General features: G+C 41.7%; 1 protein-coding gene and 1 pseudogene across 1 annotated transcript; both read left to right on the forward strand.

Annotated features, from left to right (window-relative positions):
- The first annotated feature begins 974 nt into the window (after positions 1–974).
- Positions 975–21767, forward strand: MKRN1 (makorin ring finger protein 1). Its single transcript, XM_074366917.1, has 8 exons — positions 975–1370; positions 8427–8555; positions 14585–14814; positions 15451–15677; positions 17966–18180; positions 18912–19022; positions 19571–19709; positions 20073–21767. Exons 1-8 carry the CDS (start codon positions 1186–1188, stop codon positions 20283–20285), a joined length of 1449 nt encoding a protein of 482 aa, XP_074223018.1. The 5' UTR covers positions 975–1185; the 3' UTR covers positions 20286–21767.
- Positions 21768–25086: 3319 nt separating this feature from the next.
- LOC123614708 (large ribosomal subunit protein eL43-like) lies at positions 25087–25489 on the forward strand (annotated as a pseudogene).

The raw sequence follows: 25489 nt of genomic DNA on the forward strand, positions 1-25489 counted from the left end.
CATTGTTTTCTGTTGGCGTTGCTACTGTCCTTCTTTGTGTCTGTTGGGTACATTGTGGTCTGATTACCAGTAGGGTGGATCTTCACTTTCTCAACTCAGAGAAACTATAGAAAAGCAAATGTAAGGGCTTATGAGAAACTGCCTATGGAAGCTCAGGATTTAATATGCAGCATCTGAGTGGACAGTGGGCATTAGTGGGGAAACAGGTTATATGCTTTTTAGGTTTCCTAGTTTTAGAAATAACTCTTAGAAGCTGGGATATTTCAGACACTTTTTGTTATTCATTATCTATTAAGTTAAACCTGCAGTGTAACGTACAGTGCTAAGGGTTTTACATAGACTCATTTACTTTTTACAGCCACCTCTGGGGTACTGTTATTATTTTAAAATTATTATTTTAAAGATGGAGAAAGCAGAAGCATTAAGAGGTAAGTTAACTTACTCAAAAACACATTGCTAGGAATGGGAGAACCTGGACGTAACAGATACAAGCTAACGCCTGAACCTTTTCTTAGCCACTATATTGTTCTCTTGGGCTAAGGGATCACACCTCTGATTGGAAAAATAAAAGAGACCATTTCTTAAGTGTTTACTCTGTGCTAATCACTAAGCTCAGTGATTGCCACACATCATATAGCACTCACCGCAACCCTGTGAGGTAGGGCCTACTATCATCCCCACTTGACAGATGAGGAAACTGAGGCTCAGAGAAAACAGCCATATAGCCCAAGTTGGTACAGCTAGTAATTGGTATATTCAGGAAAGTATGGATTCAAAACTAGGACCCTAACCCCACTTGCCCTCTCCACTGGATCAGCCTCTGCTGGGAAATACTCCTCTGGGTCAATGCCCCTGACATTTGGACTTTGGAGCCTAGGGGCAGTAGGTGGGCGGGGAAGGGTGGGGCTCACCTGGGGAAGCCCGCCCCGCCCCGCCCCTTTCAGGCGGAGCTGTCTCGCCCACCAATCAGAGGGTGCTGGAGGCGGGCCGGGGCAGCTCGGGCTCCGGCCCGCAGTTCGAGCCGCGAGAGCGCTCGGAGACGCGGCCCGGGGCCGAGGGGAGAGAGCGGGCTCCTCAGTGTCCTTCCCCTCCCCACCCCTCGCCTCACCGCCTTCTCCCCGCAGCCGGGCCGGAACTATGTGATCCCGGAAGTTCCGGTGCCATTGCTGTGTGGGATAAACAGTAATGGCGGAGGCTGCAGCTCCCGGAACAACAGCCACAACATCAGGAGCAGGAGCGGCAGCGGCGGCGGTGGCAGCGGCCTCCCCTACCCCTATCCCCACAGTCACCTCCCCGTCCCCGGGGGCGGGGGGCGGGGGAGGCGGCAGCGACAGTAGCTGCGGCGGCTGGACCAAACAGGTCACCTGCAGGTGAGACGCAGCGCGGCCGGGCGCCGAGCGCGGGGAGGGAGGGGGCCGAGACTGCGGAGGAAGGGGGCGGGCGGCCGGCCGGGGGCGGGCGGAGGTGGGAGGGGAGCCGGCGTTTCGCCGCCGCCGCCGCCGCCGCCGGCGTGGCTGTCCCTGCTGCCGCCCGGCCTCCCCGCCCGCGCTGCGTCAACCCCCGCCGGCCGCTGAGGCCCGGCCGCGCGCAGCCTCTGCGGGGCCGCTCCGCCGCTCGCCGCTCGCCGCCTTCCCGCGCCCGGCCGAGCGGCGCGGCGCGCGCAGCGAGAGGTAGGATGACTCCTCCCTCCTTATTGTCGCCGGATCCCCCACCCCCTGCCTCCAGCTCCGCAGGTTCGGTAAGAGGGTGGGCCGTGTCGCTCGGAGTCCGGCTCCCCAAGACCCTCCCGGGTTGGGGAACGCCGCTGCGGGCTCCGGGGAGGTGGCCTGTCTGCCGGGGGCCCCCGGCTCCGTGTCATCCGTTTGTAACGTCTTCCCGGGGTCTCTCGGCCCCGGTCCCCGCCCCACTCCGAGCAGTAGCTTTTGTTATTTCTTCTTTGTATGTATATCGAGGTTGGCGGTTCTGAGCTTTGTCTTGGAACCGAGTGCTGGGCAGAGGTCGTCTCCGCCTTAAATTTTGCGAGCTGCCATTCCCGTCCGCCCGCGAAAGGTATCTCTTTTGAAATCCACGCATCTTACTTCAGGATTTCAAGGAGCTCGTCTCTCCCCAAGGAGAGAGATTTTTGTTTAGGTTTGGCATGTCAGATGAAAATACTTGAAAAAATAAAGTGATTAGTAGAAGACGGTTATACGGACGTGTGTACGCATGTAAAGAAATTATTCAGCTGTATGTTTACAAGATTAGGGCGTTTGATTGAATGTCGTATTGGATTTTTAAAAAATGATCAGTGGCGGCTAGAAGCTTTTGTTTTTCTGTCGGTTGAAAAAAATTCATTGAAACGCCGGTTTTCACCAAGGTGGGGTAATTTATATGCAAATACTTAAAATATTTGTAATATATAGAATTCACTGTCCTGGTATTAATAGCGAGAGTGAAGCGTTCCCAGTGCTTAATATGATACTGTTAAGACATGAATGATAAGCTTAATTAAGTTTACTTTCAATAAGGAGATGGAAAAAGCATAAAAGCTGTTATAGGTAGCTTATCTGTAGATCCTAAGAATACTTGTGCAGTATCCCAATGAATGAGAATTTAAAAATTCCTATTTATGGAACTAATTTGAGTCTCTTCTTTTTTCTCTACAATGCTGCAGTTGATTTACAGGTACTAGTTTTATGAGTTCTTTAAGAAACTCCTCCAATGCCTTGCCTTTATCCGCCTTCTCAATCTCAATATAGTCTAATCTTGAATAGCCATCACCGTCTTGACATTACTATATTTTACTTGTCTCATTATTATCCTGGTGTGCCTGTATCTGAGCTCAGCTTTACATCTCTGCACAGAATTCATTGTCACTTCTGCACTTTACTTTCCCCTGTGAGGTACTTTTTTCCCTGGTCTGCTTCCCCTTTTCTAGTTCCTCACCAGTGTCATCAGAATTCGAAACAGCTCACAAGACTAGTTTTTCCTCTTTGCCTACCTTTAGGATCTTTGGCTAATGAAATAGCCTAGATCATTTCTGGACAGTGGGAATTCCTTGCCCATGAACCAGTAGATTTATGTACTTAAAGAGTTTACATAGCCGAGTAATCTAATATTTCAAAGAAACATTAAGAATCAGATACAGGCTTAGATGTGCTTCTGTTTTTGTATAGACAGCTTTACAAAAAGTACAGATTAGTTAAGTCTTGGGTTGAATATTTGACAGTGTTTTCAATTGTTCTAGGTACTAACATGATATCCTATTTTTAAAAAATCTTCCTCCCTTGAGTAGAATATCAAATATATCTTCATTTATTTACTGTAAACTCTGAGCTCTCAGAGCAGGAATGCTGTTTTATTTATCATTGTGTCTATAGGGCTTTATTCAGTGCCTAGTATACTCAGTAAATGCTTGAATTGTTGTTGGTAAGCCCATACCTAAAATCATCCAGTTTGTTATGTGCTTGTTAAGATTTCATTTTAAAAAAAAGAAGGAAAACCCCTTGTAAATTAACAAAGACAAAAGACTTAATAGAACATGTGTGTATCTTTCTGGGACTAATCAGTTATTCAGTAAATAAGCATTAGTGCCTACACAGAGAGATATAGAGCTAAATGTTAAAGGAAATGCAGAGATGCACTGTATTATAAATTAATGTTTTCATGTGTTTAATAGCAAAATCTTCTTTGAAGAGAATTCAAGATAGTCATGTGTTCTAGTTGCTGCCTCTTTCCTCCTCAAATCTAGGCTTTTTTCTTCACTTAGTATGTAGTCCTCTTAGAAGTTGTTTGGATGATGGAAATTTGTGACTGCTCAGAACCATCTGTATTTTCTTGCTGGTTACTATTTCTTAAATATTTCTCTTGAAATTCTATCTCATTGTGTTTTGTTCTCACAGCTTGAAAACTTAGGTATACCTTTCCCAAGGAACTGTGTTATGCTGCCCCCACCAGGCCATTTTTGATACCTTTTATTAGAGGAATACTGTGAAATAGAAATGCTCTTCCTTTTCTAGTTTCCTCGAGTGTGGGGTTAAAACAAAGTTGTAACTTGCAGGTTGTGGTTTGGAATTTGCTTTATTAGAGTGCTTCTACAGTGGGAGACAAGTGTATGGACAGTTGAAATAATGCACAAAAACCAAGTGGTTTTTCATTTTTGATTTTTTAAAAACTTTAAAGTGTAGTTAACATAGCTTAAAATTAAAGGGAATTTTCCCAGAAAGTATTTATCCAAGTGCTGTAATATCCATAGTAAAATTTATTACTTGCAAACTTTAGTGTTTTTTGAAGGGATGATATTGAAAAAGTTATCCAGCCCAGAGAAAGAAAGATTAATTTGCTACTGGCACTGTTTCCCTAAAAAACAAATAGGGAAGTATTTTGTATACAGGTACTATAGGAGATAAAAAGCAGTATAAACTGGTTCTTAAACACCAGGAATTTACAGTCTAGTTTGAAAAAGGGTACATGCACTCATCAAGAATTAAAGTAACAAAATAAGAAATGTCGCAGCAGATTAGGTGATTAATAACCACATTAATTAATATTCTGTAATTTCTATAAATCCCCAGACAGGCTGTTATGATGCCTAGAAGTTTTATGAGGGTATTGTGTGGTTCTCTTGTGCCCTCACAAGCTACTGTTGGGGTTTCTTGTATGTATCTTGGCGACCATGCTTAGGTTTCCAGGAGGTACAGCAGTAGAGGATTCTAGTCAATTGTATCTGTATTTATTACTGGACAATGTCTGCTTGGAATCATAGAATCTTCAAGGTGGAAGGAACCTTAGAAATCATACGGCCCAGCCTTTAACTGAAGGTAGGCTCAGCCTGGGCAGTGGCATCAAGGTGAATTTGAATGGTGGTTTTTGGTGGTGGTATTAAAAAAGAAACAAACAACAACAACAAAAAACCCCAACACTTCTCTTGATTGGTTTTGTAGTAGGGAGAAATTTGGGGGAGAGTTGCTTTTTTCCCCCTCTTTCTATTACAACTTGTATTATGTCATAATTTCAGATTTAGAGATGAGTTGGCAAGAAGGGGTTTCACTATGAGGATTGTTTATAATTCTGGATATACCAATAGTGTTAGTATCACTGAGAGATAAAAGGCAAGTAATACAAACCATAAACCCAGACCATACATAGCAAACAACCATGTAAAATAATGCTCAGTATTTGCCAGTAGCTACTTAGAGCTTGTATTCTAGTGTTTCTGTTGATTCCAGAGTATCAGGTGATTTTGTGTCTGCTTGAATTCCTTTAGTGATGCTAGTTCTGGACCTCAGGGACTTCATTACTGGGTAGTTCTGTATCTCAGTCCTTATGTTGAGCCAGGTTTATGATGTAGCATCCTGCATATATTCACTTTATCAGGAATAGTGCTGGAACAGGTCAATTTCTTTGTCTTCTGGCTAAACTACTCCAGTTACTTAAAATCTTCTATGTCAGGGTATCTAGATCTCTTGCCTGTTGGTTGCCTTATTCTTCCTTAACTGATTTGTTCCTGTGTACTTTCTTAACATGCGTGGTCAGAAACAAATGTGGTCAAGGAATGGTCTGACAGGGCAGAGGAAGGATGTGGAAGGAGAGATGTGTGAATGAACATGAGTACCAGCACAGATGCCGCTACTGCACACATGCTGGTTTTTCTTTTTTTTTTAAGGTCTTAAGTTCTTTAAATCTAAAGTTCTAAACTTAAATCTTTAGTTCTTAAATCTAAAAGAGTGATGAAAATAAAATGAAATAGCTTACTGAGGATCACACAGCTAGTAAGCAACAAAGCTAAAATTTAAACAGTCTTCCTAATTCTGAACCTGTGTGCTTTTTATTACTACTTAGAGCCAAACAATCTACTACAGATGCAGCTTGGTGGTGGTGTTAGCTGTTCTGGTAGCTGCATTCACCGCTGGCTTTTGAAACTCGGGATCAACTGAAGTCTCTAGATGTAAATATAATCAGTTGGCCAACACAGATCACCTGAAAGAAGGCAGTTTTAGTGTTTTTAAATTTTAATTCTAATTCTGACATTTTTTTGTTTCAAATCCTTCAGTGGTTTCTTACTGCTTTAAGATACTTGGCTTAAAAGGCCTTGCAGGATCAGTTCCCTAGCTCCTAGCCCTGTCTCCCCACAGGTTTGCCCTGTTCTCTTCACTCTTGGTCATATGCTGTATTATGTTTTTGGCCATCATGTGCTAATAGGCCATGCTACACTGTCCTAGGCCAACTAGACTATTGGTTGACTCCGATTTTCACTCTTTGTTTTTGGATTCTCATGAATAATTATTACCATCATGGATGTCAAAAAGGAATAGTGGTGGAGGGGTTGCAGCAGTGCTGAGGAAGAACACCATGCTGAACCAAAGTGCAGGTGTTAAGGGAGCTGAACTCCTTGGAGCAACTGGTTGAAGGGAAAGTGTTAAGGTCAGCAGCTGTCAGGTGGTGACATAATGAAGATGTGACATAATGAAGAGCATCATAAAGCTGAGGGCGACAACTGATTGAATGAGAGCATGGAAAAATGGGATTTAAGAACAATCTTAAAATTCCAAGTATTGTGGCTGAGATTAAGGAATTACCTACCCAGCTTGAGATTTCTAGGTAGATAGTTTATCAAGCCTTAAAACTATATCAATATATGCATCTCTACTGAAGGTATTAGACACCTTTGTCTTGTGTTGAGAATTGTGAGAGTGAAAGTTCCCACTTGGGATGGGGTAGGAAGCAACTGTATTCAAATAGTGAAATTGTTTCAAATTAATAACCTATTACCGACTGTGGATACTTTGGAGATACTTTGAAACATGATTATACTAGTTGTGGTTACAGTGAAATGATCATTGGCTTGTTAAGTTGTTGGGTTTTTTTTTTTTTTCAGTGTTCTCTTCAATTATGCAGTCAAATTTTCTGTTGGCACAAGTGGTTTAACTCAAATTTGTGTTATATGGCACTCAGCTTCAAAGCTTACAGAAAGTTGTCCTGTATTTGAGCAAAAGTTAAAGCCTGAGTTAGATTAAGTTAAACCCCATAACAGTTGAAAATAGGTTAATTATAGTTAGAGTTTGACCTCTGTTTTCTTATTTTGTTATGGACTGAACCCTAGGGCACTTTAGGATTTTGATAATTATCCACTGTCATGTAGAAGGCATACTTGCTAGTAATCTCTGAATAGAACCTTTCACATTTCAATTTAAGGCAACCTTCTTCAAGGCTCCTTAGGTAAATGTGAATCTGTTTTCTATATGTCATTCAATTCCTTAGGCCATTGGAGTGTACTTACTGCTACTCTACCTACCATCTGTAGGTAACTGTGACATTCTTGGATACAGTGATGTCCTCTACAAGGCCAGCCTCATTTACACCCAGGAAACAGGCATTTTTTCCTTACTCTGTACCCGCTGTACATAGATGTGTATTTGACGGAGTTATGGCCTGCAAAAATTAAATCTGCATACCTCTGTTCAAGAGAAGGAGACCAATAAGCAACCAATGGGGGGGGGGGAAGGCTGACGGAAGTCAGTGATTGGAGGGAGGATGGGGGTGGTGGTGGTTCTACCCACTGTACAAGATCAGGGTTGTCTACAAAACGTAAGACCCTTGATTATAAATCAATAAAAAATGTTAAAAAAAAAACCCCATAAGACCCTTTTCATCATTTCCTTCATCCACCCTAGTTACTTAAAGAATTACAGATTGCCGTGTGGCCCACCCCTGCCCCATTTCCAATTTAGTTGGTCTGAGATAAGGTCTCAAAATTTCTGTTTCTGGTAAATTCCCAGATGATGCTGATGATGCCTGCTGGTCCAGGTCCTCTTAGAAACTGAGTCATATTCTGATGCTTGGTTTTTGGAAACTGCTAGTTAGGTGCGCATGTAATCCCTTAAGGCAGAAGAACAAGAGTGTGCTAAACGAAGGACATAAAATTTCCCTTTGCCGCAAGTTTTACTTGTATTTTCACATGTGGCTTTTAAAGAATTAAAATGGTTTCTTGAAGAAGTGAAACATATACGGTAGCCTGACCTGTTTGGGTTTACGTTGTTCCTTGCTTCTTTATCTGATTTTTTTTTTCTTTTTATATAGAGCTGCCATGATGGCTAAAGTTAGTGGAAAACAAGAAGCTGCCTCTAGGACTGTAAAATGAGAGCAGTGGTCAGACTTAACCTGCAGAGACAAGTTCATGACCACCTCAGAGTTTAAATCTAAATTGGTGCCTGAATCTACAGGCAGCCTGTCTTTGGTACCGTAATGGATACTTTTCTGGTTGTGCAGTCTAGTTCTACTTTCTTTGTGTACACTTCTCATGTTTGTGTAGATAAAACAGAATAGTAGAACATATTACTGATATTTAGGGCTTGTATGTTACTGGTAGAATATGCTGGTCATGAGTTCTTTGAGTACTTACTGGCTTTAGTCATTTGTAACCCAACTTGTGGTTCTTTGTCTCACAGGTATTTCCTACATGGGGTTTGTAAAGAAGGAGATAACTGTCGCTACTCCCACGACCTCTCTGACAGTCCATATGGTGTAGTGTGCAAGTATTTTCAGCGAGGGTACTGTATTTACGGAGACCGTTGCAGGTAAGAATTTGTTTACAAATCACTTTTGTTCAAGGGTGGATTGGGAGAGGTTGGGAGAAAAAAAATGAGAGTAAAATATATAATTCCAACAGCTTTGTAGATAGTAGATTTAAAATAGTACTTTGAAAATGCTCCTCGGGGATGTTAGCACACTGACAAATCTCTCACTTGGAGCCAATTACTGAGTTTATAATACAGTCCTATATTTAATTAGGGGCTGAGGTAAACCTAGGGGGAGGGTGTGGTGAAGGTGTGCCTGCAGACTGAGTTGCATATTTGACCTGGGCTGTTTTCAGCTCTTCGCTGTTAGTATGAATTATGGAGGGAAAATGGGATCGTCAGCGTTTGGAACAGTGTATTAGATTACTGGTTGAGAGGGCTTGTCATTCCAGCTAAACTTCCTCAAACCACCTGAGCTCACAGGACTAATTCTGAGCTAAGATTTAGGGAAGATGCTTCAGAAATGTTTCTGGTATGTCTCTCAGAATGTTGGAGAACCGAGAGAGATTAGTAATTAAGTAAGCTCTATCATTGTTCGTTGAATTGGTACCATTACCCAGTTAAATTGCAGTTCAGCAGTAGTGGGTTTTGCTAGAAAGTGAATAGAGCTTTTTCTTCCCAGTTTAGAAATTATCTAGGTGTATTAATTATCTACTGATGTTAAACAGATTACTCCAAAATTTTTAACAGCTTAGAAACAATAAACATTTATTATGTCAGAATTTTGGGGGGTCTGGAATCTGGAAGTGGCTTTGCTCAGAGACTCTCAAGAAGAGACTGCTGCCAGGATTTCAGCCAGGGCTGCCATGGGCTGATGTCTGGATGGGAGCTGGAGGATCAGTCCTAGAAGGGCTCACTCACACGTCTGTCGGCGGGAGGCCTTAGTTCCTTGCCTTGTGGACCTTTCCCTGCGGCTGCTTTAGTGTCCTCATACTTGGCAGCTAGCTCTCCCCAGAGTAAGTGATTTAAGAGAGACAGCAAGGATGAAGCCACAATGCCTTTTTGTGATCTAACCTCAGAAGTCACACACTGTCACTTCCACTATTTTCTGTTTATTACAAGCAAGTCACTAAGTCCAGCTCACATTTAAGGGGAAAGAGATTGGGCTCCACCTTTTGGAGGGAGGAGTGTTAGAATTTTGGACATTTTAAACCATCATACTAGGTAAGATATTTTGGCAGTGTCATAGCCAATTTTGGCATCCTATTATGAGAAAAGAATTGTGTCAGCTGTTGGGTTCAATGCTTATAGTTCAAAAGACTAAAATTATTGATGGGGGTGATATTGATGTTTAGTTAGTTATCACATGTCTGTTTTACTAGGAAATTAGTCAGGACTGAAAAAGGAAAAGGTTCTCTCCACGTGACTGTAGGAAGAAGCCCAGAAATGTAACCTTGATACCTGAGTTTAGCGGTCAGTCATTTTGCCTTCTGCTAATTTTTTCACCGCAATATTGCTAGAAAGGAAAAAAAAGGACACAATGACATTATCCTCAAAAACAAAAACTAAAAAACTCAGACATGTCTTTTGTAGTCACTATTAAAGGGAACAAAAGGCGTTTGACATCCATCCTACTGTGAGTGAGCAGTTCTTTGTAGTAGGTTGGTCTATGCAGGTTTTTTAGATGCACTTAACTGTAGAGCAGCTGAGTTCCTTGACTAGGCAGTCCTCTGAGAATCCTTGTAAACTATTGGGAGAGAGGAATTGAATGTGGGCGAGAATGGAGATGAGGCTCTAGGTGCCCGACAGGGAGGAGTGGAGAATACGCTGTATGACAGACTGTGGGAAAGTGTGGTTGGTTAACAGATGAGCCTCTCATTCGGAAGAGATACTTCTCTGATTGGATCCTATAGGTGAAATGAATGGGAAATTAGGATAAGTGGAAGAAATCCCAGCTAAGGCCTAGGATCCACGTGTTAATCAGCTTATTTTTCAGGTAGCTTTGCCAGCCCCAAATGGTATTCCGTGTTCTCCTTGGGAGTAAGTATAGAGCCCATCATCAGCATGACCCTGTATTCAGTGGGCTTCCTTGTGGGAGACGGAAGTGGAAGGCCAGGGAGTAAGGTAGGTGCCCTGTTCTGGTGAGGCTCCGATACTTGGGCAGATGCAGGTCACCTAAAGAACTGCTTTTTTCTTTACCTTTCCTTTTTAGTTAAGGATATACAGCTCCCTCTTTGGGGGGAAGACCCTGATTTGAGCTGGGTTCAGAGCTCTTACATAAAATGAAAAGAGGTTGGGAAACCTATATCCTGGTAGTCTGCCTGAAAGGAAAGTTTGGTGCTCATTGTTTGGGACAGGCTGGTGTATCAGGTGATGGTTAAGAGCTTGATTATAGACTAGCTAGAGGAAGAATCTTATGGAGGGGCTTGTTCCAAGACTGCTTGTTTCCTTGTTAAAATTGTGCTTGGGGGCTTAAACCTACCTTCGGTCTTACTAAATAGGGATCTTTTTTATATAACTTGGCCAATGACCAGGGATTTCAAATAATTTAACTCCTAATGAAGGGAATAGTTTATAATGAAAGACGATATCCTAGTTCCAGCAGTTCGGAGAAGCATAGCTGTGTCAGTGTTGCATAACGGGGGCGCTGATGTTTAGTGAAGCTGAGTCTTTGTTGCTCAGGGCATGCTGCAGGAGATCTAGAATCCCTTATCCCCACTGATAAATGCCGCTGAAAATCCCAGTCATTGTTTCGGAGCACCACTTGGGAAAGGAGCAGTGTTGCCTTGGTGACAACTATTGCTGTGGTAGAACTTGTTTCCTTTGGAGGGGTTTTGCTCTGTAGACCTACTGAATCCCATAAGTTAAAACCTTTAAGGACAGATATCAGACCTTGAAATGATTAGAGGTGGGGAGTTGTAAGCAAGCCAGAAGGAAAAGGGTCTTTTTTGCATAGAGGTAGAAGAAAAATTGATTAAACTTCCTTAGATGGAAACTGATACTGTATCAAAATGTTCTTTACAAGTTATGAAAGAAAAGCACAATATTGGTTTAACTCAGCATTAACTCACCACTTAGCACTTTGACTAAAAGGATCAGCGATTCTGTGATAATCCATTAAAGAATTAATTTAGTAACTATAACAAAAGCACTGTCATAGACTGAATCTAGCAGATGTAAGAATCCTCTTTAGCAGGGTTTGGCAGACTTTCAGCATGAGGCCAAGACTAAATATTTTTGCAGCCATAGGTAATATATAAGCTGACAGATGTAGTTGGGACCAGTGAAACTTTATTTTGGGACACTGAAATTTTAATTTCATTTAATTTTTGTATCATAAAGTTATCTTTTTTTTAACCATGTAAACATGTCAAAATCAACTATACTTCAATAAAAAATAAATAATGCCCCAAACTATTCCTGGCTCTGGTTGGATTTGGTCTGAGGGCCATAGCTGGCCAATCCCCACTCTTAAGGATCTCTGTGCTTCACTGAACCATTATGTTTTAGTAAACACCTTTCAGAAAGGGAGTCTTGCTTTTTCTTTAGTCTTTGTCTTTCTTGCCTCATTCTTTCTTATTTGTACTCTGGCTTTCCTTGCACCTCCTCACAGATTATTACCTCGGAAGCATATTTTATGTTGATCTATTCTACACTAAGGGAATAGGCAGATTTGAGAATATAATCCCTTGGATTAAAATTATTTCTTTTTACTTGACATAAATTCCTTTTCTAGAGGAACTCTTAATTTAAAAATTTAATTTTTAAAAATAGATTCTCGTTTGATAGCAGGGACCTTGTTTTTCATATTTGACTCCTCAGGAAGAGGTACAGGTCTTAATGCGTGGTAGGTGTTCATTACTGGGTGTTGATTAAAAAAAATTAACTGTGAGTATGTTTACCTCAAATTTTAGTCTGTTCTTAAAACAGATTCTTTTATGACCATAGAAAACTGTAGACTGTTTGGAAGCAAGAAAATTTCATTTATTTACAGATGTGGACTTTTTTTGCTAATATTCTATACTTTCAAAATTTTTATTATACCTTGTTGGTTCCTTAATAAATTTACCTTCAAACCAAAATGCACTCCTCTCAAAAACTTCATGGTATTTGCAATTTGATAGATGGTGGTCAGCATTCTAGTCCTGTCTGTTAAGTAGTTTGAGTCATTTACCCTGAAATCCTTAAAATGAATATTGCACAGGAGAAAGAACTGAAACATGAGTGTCATATCTCTTTCTTAGATTCTTTATGCATCTTGACATTTGGTTTTTATTTAATCCTTTAAAACTTTCCCAAATCCCTGAAGGCCTTCTATATTGGTAAAACTGGCATTTTAAAGTCAAGCCCAGGTTCTTTTCTAACTTAGACTGTGAAAATAATTAAAATATTTTTTCTGAAATTTTCTTTCAAATCAGAGAATAACTAAATCTGAAAATTGAGGATCTGGGGCTAGATTTCTAAGGTTCCCCAAGACTCTAAAACAAACTTGAGAGCAATGTTCAATAGAACTTTGTGCGATATAATATATATGTAATATTATATTCTCTATCTGCTACCCAAAAAGTAACCGCTAGCTACATGTGGTGCTGAACACGTGGAAGTGTAGCTAGTGCAAGGACCACGGAGGTGAGTTTTAAAGTCTAAGCATACATGGTCTGATACAGCCAGTGGCCGCCCTGTCGTAGGGCGGCTCTAGAGTCGAGGGCAGACTTAAGAGCACTTACACATCATCTCTAAAAGGGAAGAATACTTTCTCACAGTTTTTTGACGATGAAATGAGGTGGTACAAGAGCATATTCATGATCTTCAGCAGCTTGTGGGATTCCGGTCTGTGGAATAAAATGCACTGGGTTTTTGTAGCTGATTGCAGGACCCTCCAATTACTTGCACTGCATAGCAAAGTAGGTTACCAAATGCTTGAGTAGGAATATGAAGGTTTAAGATAATATGACATAATGTTAAAGACCAGCTCAGCAAATGTTTTAGCCATAAGCTAAAGGACAGCCTTCAGTTAGCTTTTACTTCTTTTTTAGATGTAAACACAGACACCTATCACACAGATGACCCATGGCTAGTATTGCCCAATTAATTGATTAATTGCAAGAACTGCTAGTTACATACTGTACCTTATAATGCAGTTTATGTACTAACATACATCATTAATTTTTTGTATCTGAATAAATCTCAGCATAAAAAGCTCAAATTGAGGGTTTTCTCAGGCAGCAAGTTACTTCTTGAAGAGAATTAGCTTTTTTATATGGAGGTATGGGTTCAATGATAGTTTTACAGATGAAAAGGAATCAGGAAATGCATAGGGTAAGTAAGCATTTAGAAAAGAAGTAATTGGGTGAATGAATGGATATAGGAAAAGAAAGTATATATTGTATATTTAGCAGATACTTTCCCTCCCTTTTAATATTGCGAACATTTTAATTTATGTGTTGGTAAAATGTTCCACGTTTTCACTCGTTGAATTGGAGTGTCAGCCTTACTTTGGTTTATCAGTTGGTCAGTTTTGGCAGTAGTCTCTAGCAGAGTTGCTCTGGAAACAGTAGATGGTCAGCTATCTGAAACTCCTGATTAGAGTGGAATTTGAAGGATAATAGGTGGTCTACGGCAGGGCTGGGCAAACCATGGCCTGTAGGGCAAGGCTGACCGAAGGCTGTTTTCGTAAAGTTTTATTGGAGCACAGCCAAGCATAGTAACTTAGATAATGCCCACAGCTGCTTTGGAACTGCCTCTGCAGAGCTGAATAGTTGTGGCATGGCAGTATGGCCTGCGAAGCTGTATGTAGTTTACCCTTAAAAGTGAACTGCCCCTGGTCTATGGCCTTGCTACTCAAAGTGTGGTCCCTGGACCAGCAGTATTAGCATCGTGCAGGGGCTTGTTAGCCATTTAAAATTAGGGGCTGCATTCCAGGCTTAGAAATTAGGTACCTGCCTTTTAGCAATTTCCCACATGATTCATATGCACAGTAGTTTGGAAAGAACCCAAGGACAGGATCGAGGAATATATATTCCATCTAGGGGCTTCTGATTAGACAGTGACTGCTGACTTTTTTTTTTTTAACTGTTTTTTTCTTTAAGATATGAACATAGCAAGCCATTGAAACAGGAAGAAGCAACTGCTACAGATCTAACTGCAAAATCATCTCTTGCTGCTTCTTCAAGTCTCTCATCAGTAGTTGGACCGATTGTTGAAATGAATATAGGCGAATCTGAGTCAAGAAATTCAAACTTTGCAACTGTAGGAGCAGGTTCAGAAGACTGGGTGAACGCCATTGAGTTTGTTCCTGGGCAGCCCTACTGTGGCCGTAGTGAGTATTTTGAAGAATGAAAACAAGTTAGAAGGCTAGACAGTAGTCCATCAATTAGCTGAGTTTTCACAACCTTCCTGCTTCTAATCTTCATATTTATGGCCTAATTTTAATATTCTTACATTGAATTCCCTAAGACTTACAGAGGGAATTAAAGAAACTTTTTGAATCCCAATAGTAATGAGTTTAGAATATTTTGAAAAACTGAAGCCTTTCTCCTTTAATCAGTGCAATTCCACCAAGAAGTACATAAAAATTCTTTTTTAAAAAACAAAACAAAAACAAGCCTAATTTCGGGAAATGTCAGCATTAGAAAAGATTGATTTCTTTCAAGAATAAGGGAATTAGTTCAATAGACTATTTTAGACTGTTTTGGAGTTTAATTGAAGGTCTTTTTATTTTTTTTTAATTTTATTGAGTTATAGTCAGTGTACAATGTTGTCAGTTTCCAGTGCAGAGCACAATTTTTCAGTCATACATGAACATACATATATTCATTGTCACATTCTTTTTCACCGTGAGCTACCACAAGGTCTTTTTAATTTTTTTCTTTTCAGTTAGGTTCTAAGTTATCCTACAGTACGTATATCTGCCTTAGCCACTTTGGACCTTTACCACCCTCTTAAACATTTTCAGCTGCCCCTTCCTGCACTGAAGCACCCCTGCAGGGCTCAGTGACCAAGGAAGAGTCAGAGAAAGAGCAGACTGCAGTGGAAACGAAGAAACAGCTCTGCCCCTATGCTGCGGTGGGAGAGTGCCGGTACGGGGAGAACTGTGTGTATCTGCACGGAGATTCGTGTGACATGTGTGGGCTGCAGGTCCTCCATCCAGTGGATGCTGCCCAGAGATCACAACATATAAAAGTAAGTCTTAAGGACGTTATTATGTTGAGAAGTGTGAGAACTGTGTTTTCCCTTTCACAACAGTGTTGCTTCATTTCAGAGAAACATTTGATGAATTGAGTGGTTGTCAGTAAGTAGGAATATGTTCCTCCCTGGGCTTCTTGAATGCTTTACCAAGAAATCCTGCTTGTAGAACCTCAGGCTATAGGCGTTCCCCCCCCCACCCCTTAAAAAATAACAGCTTTTCTGAGATTCACATTCCATACAATTTACTTTTCTAAAACTCATGTTTCATTGTTTTTAATATATTTACAGTGTCGTGCAACCATTACCGTCATTCTCTCTAATTTTAGGGCATTTTCATTCCCCCCAAAAAGAAACCTCATACTCATTAGCTCCATTTCTCTCCATACTACCCTTCTTCCGGCTCCTGGCAGTAACTAATTTTCTTTCTGTCTCTATGGACTTGCCTGTTCTGGACATTTCATATGAATAGAATCATGTGGCCTTTTGTGACTGGCTAAAATATTAGCATATTGTTTTTAGGGTTCATTCATGTTAGTGTGTGTCAGTACTTCATTCCTTTTTATGGCTGAATAATCCACTGGGGCGCTTCATCACGTTTTGTTTTTCCATTTAAATTTCACCTTTTGGCTATTGTGAGTAATGCCATGAACATTCATGTATACATTTTTGTAGATTTTTATTTTAATTACCTTGGTAGAGTTGCTGGGTCGTATGGTAACTCTATGCTTAATATTTTGAGTAACTGTCAAACTTTTTCCACAGTGACTGCACCATTTTACATTTTCAACAGCGATGGATGAGGGTTTCAAGCTAAGTTTTTTTTTTTTTGGTGAGGAGGGAGGTAATTAGGTTTGTTTTATTTATTTTTTACTTTGTAAAAATTGAAGTATAGTCAGTTAACAATGTTGTGTCATGTTTATTTTTAATGGGGATACTGGGGATTGAACTCAGGACCTTGTGCATATTAAGCACACACTGTTAACCACTGAGCTCCACCCCCCTCCCCCCAGGCTATGATTTTTAAGCTCATTTGCAGCATGAATTTTTTGTTGAAGGCATTGTGTTACAAACCTTAATATTTATTGGAACAAATTTTGCTTCTAATCATCATCTCTGTTTAATAAAAATTAATTTGATCATTGGAGGAGTGAAGCACGGTGTAAGGTGGTTTGAATCCTACCTTCACAGCTAATTGGCTCTGAATTTAAGTAGATTAAATCAAGTTTAGGAAGAAGATAGAAATATGTAATATTGTGGTTATGTGAAACCGGGGTGACTTTTCTGTTGCCTTTTTTTTTTGCATGTCCTACAATTAGAATTCTCTTATAGATTAAAATATGTGTAATATAATGTTATGTCAACTATACCTCATTTAAAATAAGAAATATGTGATGTCTGCACAAAAACTTGTATATGAATGTTTATGGCATTATTCATAATAGCCCTAAAGTGTAAACAACGGAAATGTCCATCACCTGATGAACGGATAAACAAACTGATCTGTCCATACAGTAGAATATTCCTCAATAATAAAAGGAAATGAAATACTCGTATCTTGTACAACATAGAGACTTTGAAAATGTACTAAGTGAACAAAACCAGTCACAAAGGACCACATATTTATATGAAATGTCCAAAATAAGCGTATCTGCAGACTCGGAGTTGCTTAGGACTTGGGGGCGTCTAAGGGAAAGTGAGTGTCCACTATGGCTTTGGGGTAATAAAACTGTCCTAACACTGATTGTGGTGATGGTCGCACAGCTCTGCGCATTCCAAAAAACATTCACTTGTATACTTTAAATGAATGCATTATATGGTGTGTAAATTATATCTCAATAAAGCTGCTTGGTTTTGAATGTGAAACTTACATGCCTGCCACATAATTGTCACGTAATAAATGTTAGTTTCTTTCACCCTTATTTTCTGACAGGCGTAAGGATTAGAGCCTTAATCCTAATTACATTTTCCATCTAGAAACCACTAAATCAGCAAACTTAGTATAAGAAACTGTTGTAATGTGGATAACAGCAGGGGATGAGTTGCAGGATAGAGAAAATTGGGTAATTTTTTAGTCCTTGTAGTTTGACTTTGTAGTAACATAAAGTCCCAAAATATCAGTGTACCTGTACTCACCTATGAACAAAGCAAATTTTAATGTCACCTTGGGAACATTGTTTTTTTCAATAGACTTTATTTGATCCTCTGAATGGGAGTCCTTGACTCTCGTTGCGGTCTGTCATCATTCCACGACTTGATTGCACTTCTCTCCCCACTTTTTCTAGTCGTGCATTGAGGCCCATGAGAAGGACATGGAGCTCTCATTCGCTGTCCAGCGCAGTAAGGACATGGTGTGCGGGATCTGCATGGAGGTGGTCTACGAGAAAGCCAACCCCAGCGAGCGCCGCTTTGGGATTCTCTCCAACTGCAGTCACACCTACTGTCTCAAGTGTATTCGCAAGTGGAGGAGTGCTAAGCAATTTGAGAGCAAGATCATAAAGTGAGACTCCTCCCCAATCTCCGTTTGTGCTTTCTGTTTTGGGGAAGAATTTAGTATCTTGTGCCAACTTTCAACCAGATGGACCGCATTTAAATGCATGCATTTTATCTTGAAACTGGGGTATTCTTCTAATTGGGATTTCTTTGTATTTCAGCCAGCTTCTAGATTAGGTGGTATATCTTTTATTTGAATGAGGAAACCCTATGTATCAGTAGAAACTTCGTGCTTTTTTCTGAGAAGATTGTGTTTAATGGATTAGCCAGTTTAGGCTCAGAGAGCAAACTTACCTAGCTCTGAATGTATGTTTCCTGACGTTTTACATCTTCCACTTTCCTATTCCATCCATTAAGCTAGCCAATAATCCACCATCCTTTAAAGATTGTTCTCATTACTGAACAAAAACTACATAATCTAAACAGAGCGAAGTTACAAGAAATAAATTTATTTCAACGAAAGAAAAAGGAGTCTGTGTGAAATGTCTTCTTTTTTGTTTCTGTTAACGAAGTTACTTTTTTTTTAATGACTGGCTAGCCATTGAATTGATAAAGGAGTTTGCCTTGCCTCAAAAGGAATGGTCAGTTGTGTGACAGTGTGTGGAACCCTTTCAGGAAATGCCCATTTGCCTTTCAGTTAAGTCTTTAAGTCTGGAGGTGACACACCAGGGTGTGTCCTTGAAGGAGAGTGGGCCTGTAAAGGGAAATTTGCATTGCAGCCTGTTCATTGTTTCCCAGGTCCTGCCCAGAATGCCGGATCACATCTAACTTTGTCATTCCAAGTGAGTACTGGGTGGAGGAGAAAGAAGAGAAGCAGAAACTCATTCAGAAATACAAGGAGGCAATGAGGTATGAGCACTGCAGCCTTTTCTCAAGCTAAGCGCCCACCTAGCTTGGGTTCACTTTGAACAGAACAGTGCTGCGTTACATACTCCTACCTCCTTCCTACCCTTTCTTTGACTTCCTGGTACAGTTTATTCTGTCACCCCTGGTAACACTTACCCAGTGTGTGTCTTGCTATAACACAGTCCTTGGGGTGCATGCCAAGGGGCTGTGTTATAATGGAGTCTGTGCTCTGCTAGCTGAAGCCCCAGGAATGGGCTTCTCCCCCACTCTGAGTCCATGGTACAGTCGTCCTATATTCTTGTGTGGGGGCTTTCTCGAAGGGTGTCTCTCTGCTGGACCTGCGGTGCCAGAGCTATTAAACAGCTAGGCTTGAACAGCTTGTTTCTGGTCAGTGTTTCACACAGTAGCACACATATGTGTCAGAACACACCATGGGGAGGGGCTGTAAACATGCTGGTTTTCTCCCTTCCTGTTAGAAGAAACCCTGGGTGATAGTCAGATTCAGACCTGAAATCCACTGTGAATAAGGGTTGCGATATTTTCCTTTCCAGCAACAAGGCGTGCAGGTATTTTGATGAAGGCCGTGGGAGCTGCCCATTTGGAGGGAACTGTTTTTACAAGCATGCGTACCCTGATGGCCGTAGAGAGGAGCCACAGAGACAGAAAGTGGGAACATCAAGCAGATACCGGGTAACTCTCACTGTTTTTTTAAAGGAGGGGAAATACCACGCTCTCAGCCGAGTCCCACACAGACTAGGGTAGGGGCAGGAGAAGACCAACAGTCAGGTCTGGGAGCGAGCAGGACGAGAGTGTTGGAGGAAACCAGCCTCAGCAAACTGGGAGGGAAGTGAGAGGAGAACACTAGAATGCTTAAAGCCCTAGACTAAGCTGTGCCTCCAGTAACCGGAGGGGAGGAGCTGGTAAAGTCGGAACCCTAAATGAGAAGTCTGGTTCGTCATGCCTTCTGGTGTGCTGGACGTTTTGCCTTAGAAACCACACAATAGAAGATGCTACTCGGCAGTGCCATCCCTATCATGGCCTTGTTTTTTACAGGCCCAACGAAGGAACCACTTCTGGGAGCTCATTGAGGAAAGAGAGAACGGCAACCCCTTTGACAACGACGAAGAGGAGGTTGTCACCTTTGAGCTGGGCGAGATGTTGCTTATGCTCTTGGCTGCAGGTGGGGACGACGACCTGACAGACTCTGAAGACGAGTGGGACTTGTTTCATGATGAGCTGGAAGATTTTTATGACTTGGACCTATAGCAGCTTAGCGTGGCGTGTGAACTGGCCTGCTGAGCCTCAGACAGCAGCTGTCCCCTGTGGTGGTGTGGTGGTGCCCGGGGTCCTCTCCCAGGCAGGCCTGTCAACTCCAGGTGCTGTCCTAATCATTTTCACCCAGGGCCTGTCTTCTCAACCCCTCATCTTTCCCCAAGGCGTGTGTTTTCTCTGTTTAAAGAAGCTACAAAAATAAATCTTAAAGTTAGTTTTTTTGTAACATGAATTTAACTGTCAGACAGTTAGTGTAGGTTTGTTGCGTCATCTGTTTGCAGCCAGATTCACACAGTTCGCGGGTAGTGTTTCTGGACTTCCCACCCCATTTTGAGGACCCCCGGTTCAAAAGTAACAGCATTGGCCCTGCTTTGGGTCCAGGAATAGGGGTGGTGGGTGTAGGACCTGAACTGTGGCAAGTCACCTTCTGCTGTAGACTTAGGAGGTGGGTACTTGAGGTTTCTGGTGAAATCTGCACATCTCTGTTTTTATGTCTGTTCTCCGCTATGTAATTCCCACCCTGTGCACTTGTTCCATGGTTTTGGTCTCTTGTTTAATTGCACACAATACTACTGGGTAACCAGAACCAGGTGCGACTGTGTTGAGATTTTTTTCCATGTTTAGCATGTTAGGAAAATTGTGAAAGAACACATATGAAAGATAGAGTGACATAAAATAAATCCAGAATTGGAAGTTGACTCCCAAGGGCTGATAGACTTGATACGTGTGAGTGTGTAACAAGCTTCTCATCCCTGCATAGATGCAGTGTTTGTAGCCTTAGTGGAAAAACCTGGTTTAGTGACTTCAGCCTTGTGTGGCAAGTAGATCTTAAAAGGACAAAGCAGTATGTTGGTAGCTGTTAATAGAGCAGTACTAGCTCTGTCTGTCTATATAAATACAGAGAAACGGGCTTGGCCGTAGTCATTAAACTACCTGGTTATCCCATATATTAACACAAACTGGGTCTTGGATACACAGTTGTATTTAACGTTTTATGATCTCCTAGCCTTTCCAATCCAGGCACTTTTTGATAAACCTTTGTCCTCATTTGAGAGTTTTGTTGTTGGGTGTTTGTGTTGTCTTTGTGGGTATTTGCCTCATTCCATCCCTGAGCCCTGCAGCTGGACAGATTCAGAACTATGTCCTACGGCGTTTCTTAGAGTCGTTGGTTTGTGTAATAAGTCACAGTTTTCCATTTTAGGGGAAGGTGTGGTAATCCACGAGCCAAGCTGAAGTTAAATTATTAGAAGAAATCCCTGATGGGACATTTTAGCTTTGTGTTTTGTTGCTCTTATTTCCTGAAAATAACCTTGGGGTGCTCCTGGTTGGTCCACCTGCTGCTTTGATTCCTTGGGTCCCACCCATTCTTTCACTTCAAGAAAAAACAAGTAATTGTTGCAGAAGTCTCTGTATTTTGCAGCTGCCCTTTTGTAAGAAGCACTTTTCCCAAATAAAACAATTTTTAAAACCCATAAATTGGCTTTCTGTTTTGTGTAATGAACTATTTTGAAATGTGCTGATGTCGAAGCATAGTATTTCTTTCATTGCCTCCTGAATCAGTTCATCAGCTAGTCAAATTTCTGTGCATATAGGTTCATTGAGAAAAGCCAACACCTTCCCAAAGACATCTAGCCTGCTGAGAGATGTTTGAGAGATGAGGGAAAACTTACCAACTGGGATCAGCAAATTACTGTGTATTTTAAAATTTACAAGACTAACCCTTAGGCCTCCTTCATTGGCCCAAGGCACTGCCGGTTTCTGCTGCCACGCGCTTGTATTTGAACCAGATTCCTACCAGCAAATAACAGGTAGGTCACGACATGCTGTGTTTTGAAAGGGTATTTTTCTTCCTAATTACTCTATTACATAAGTTCTTCATTAATAAAATAAAAACCCTTCCATCACCCCTATGGAAGACCTTCAGTAACCTTTTTGCAGTGGTTATTTGTAAAATAATGTCTAAAATTAAGAATTTATAGTTTTAATATCTGAATTAAGAATTGATGCTATTGAAAATGTTTCCTCACCTAGGATTGTGTGTGTTGTGACTGGTTATTGTCATGGCTGAAGGTCCACTGAGGAGTCTGGGAGTTTCTATAAACTCCCCACCAGTGGATCTTCAGTTGAAGCTGCTCCCTTCCATCAGCACCCAAAGTTCACCTTCAGCTGCTCCAGATCAGGCCATGCTGGGGACCACACGTACCCCCGAGGGATGCTGGGGAGCCTCAGAGGTGAGGAAGAAGTTTTGGGGATCTGAGTGGGGGAGAGAGACTAAAGTCTCTGCTTTTTGGTGTCCAGAGAGCAGGAGGAGGCTCATAGTTGCTGCCACATTGGCATGTCTGAGTCTGGTGGGGAGAGTGGTCTAGGCATGGCTCCGCTGGTGTAACAGCTTACTTCTGGAGTTTAGGTAGTTTGGTGTTTGGATCAGTTTTCTTTGTGTCCTGGACAAGGCAGTGGAAGCTCATGTATCAGTCCTCGCTGTGTGCGGCCGCCCTGGAACTGCCTGTGTCGAGAGGGAGCTTGTTCAGTGTGATTGGGGAACCATCGTGGCAGGTGAACTGCTTTCTGATTTGTGCAAAAACTACAATCTCAACATCTTTCCTGCCACCACACAAAATAGGTGATGTTTTCCTCTGTGACTAACTCCTGTGGGCGTACACAGATTCTTATTTTCAAAAAAGGTTGGTGGGGAAGGCTAAAGCAAACACTGTGGAAGATTTCGGGGAGGGAGGGGGTATGAGACTGATAAAGGTATCTGTAGCAGCATTTGAATTTCCAAGTTTGCTTTCTGGGTGTATAGGGGGACAGGTGCAAAGCCCATCTAACTTTCGCGGGCCGCTGGAACGTGAGCGGAAGTGACATGTATGATTCCCAGATGAAAGTTTTAAGAGCCAATCTGTGGTTTTCCTCATTCTCCCTTTTTCTATGGCAATGGATAATTTCTGAGAAGGTGGCTATTCACCAACATGGGTCACAGTGTGAGGAGGGGGTGGGAGCAGAGCCCTCACCCAACCTCCGAGGGGGACACAGTGCGAGCTCTGGGGGGAAAGCCACTGAAATTTTGGTTATTTGTGTTACACTGTAGCATCCTGTCCTGTGTTGAAATCATCGTTTAACTGTTATTTTACCCGCCCCCCCCCAACTCTAAGTTAGACTAAGGAATGGACATTTTAAGTTGCGTGCATGATGGTCTGTTTGTCACTAATTTGCCTGACTGCTGGTTATTAAACCTCTGCGATTAACTCCTGTGGACGTACACAGATTCTTATTTTCAAAAAAGGTTGGTGGGAAAGGCTAAAGCAAACACTGCGGAAGATTTCAGGGAGGGAGGGGGTATGATACTGATAAAGGTATCTGTAGCAGCATTTGAATTTCCACGTTTGCTTTCTGGCTGTGAGGTAAAGATGCTTTCTTGTGGTCTTGAAATAAGTTCCAACTGCAAATGAGCATATGAAAGTGTGGACTCTGCATTAAGAAGTAAGGGGATACATCAAGGATACTGTTTAAAGGACCACAAACAAAGCATCTTTACCTCACTAGTGTTTAGTAACCAGCAGTCCGGCAAATTAGTGGCCAATAGACCATCATGCATGCAACTTAAAATGTCCATTCCTTAGTCTAACTTAGACTTTGTGGGGTGGGGGGTGTGGGGTGTGCGGTAATTAAGTTTTTTTTTTTTAAGGTAGGTACTAGGGATTGAACCCAGGACTTCATGCATACTAAGCATGTACCATTGAGCTGTACCTTCTCCCCGGGCTAGTCCTTTCAAAGGAGAGTCTTCACTGGCTGGCTGGTTGCAGAAGAGGCCTCAGATGCATACCACAGCCCTGCCTGACACCCAGATTTCAGCCCAGTGAGACTCCGAGCAGATACTCCCCTTGAGCTGGACCTGCACTTCTGTCCTACAGAAACATGCATTGTTTGAAAGCCACTAAGTTTGTAGTAATTTGTTATGCAGTAATAGAAAACTCATATGCCCAGGAATAACACTTGGGTTTTTATCTTTTTAGTTACAGCATTTATAGTTTCCTTCCTGTGTACACAGATACTTTTGTGTGTGTCATGGAATTGTACTTTTTCTTTAATCTTACTGTGTTGGTGAGCATTTTTCACCCTGTTAATTTTACCACACCTTTAAAAGCTGTGCAGAATTTATTTAACAGTCTCCTAATGTTGAAGATTATTCTCAGGTCATTGTTATTAGCAGTACCGTCACACAATCCAAGAATTCCTGAGCCTAAGTACCTAGAAGTAGTCTTCTGGTATTTAAAAAAATCTTTGCATGTAGTTCCCCTACTGTATAGTACAGGGAACTATGTTCAATATCCTGTAATAACCTATAATGGAAAAGAATCTGAAAGAGAATACATACGTGTATAACTGAATCACTTTGCTGTATACCTGAAACTAACACAACCATGTAAATCAACTATACTTCAATAAAAAAAGAAAATTTAAGTTTATGCTCTTAGCTGTGATGCAAAAATACCATAAAGAAGCCACTTCAACCAAAACAACAACAAAAAAACCTTTGCTTGTTTCCAGCTACCAACTAATTCTCCCCTACTTTCTCATCGTGAGAGTTCCTGAACAAGGGATCTCTACAAATGGTTTTAAGATAATCACCATTTATTGAGTGCATGCCCGGCACATTCATTTCTCATTTCATCCTTAGAGCAATCTGCGGCGTCTCTGTTTTACAATGAAGGAAACTGAAACTTAGGTTAAGCCATTTGCCTGTGGTTTCACAGTTGATAAGCTGGGGAGCAGACTTCAAACTCAAGACCTTCCGATTATGTTCCTGAGTCTCCTGACACCGGGCTGTGGTGAAGGAAAGCGCAGCGTTTATTGCAGGGCGCCAAGCAAGGAGTCCAGGAGCTGGTGCTCGGAAGGCCCTAACTCGCTCTCTGGGCTCAGACCTAGTCTGCGCCGACAGGGCTGAGCGTCCCAAGAAGGTCAGAATTGCCGGTCAGTACGGGCCTTTATGGTGCCTCCCTGAGGAAAGTGGTGAAAATTGAAACCAGCCAGCAGCCAAGTACACTTGCTCCTTCTGGGGCAAAACCAAGATGAAGAGATGAGCCGTGGGCATCTGGCACCTTGGCTTCTGCATGAAAACGGTAGCTGGTGGTTCTGGGACCACTTCTGCAGCCGCAGTGAAGTCTGCCATCAGAGGACAGGAGGTACTGAAGGACCCGTAG

The sequence above is a fragment of the Camelus bactrianus genome, chromosome 7, assembly GCF_048773025.1.
Source record: "Camelus bactrianus isolate YW-2024 breed Bactrian camel chromosome 7, ASM4877302v1, whole genome shotgun sequence".
NCBI classification, from domain to species: domain Eukaryota; kingdom Metazoa; phylum Chordata; class Mammalia; order Artiodactyla; family Camelidae; genus Camelus; species Camelus bactrianus.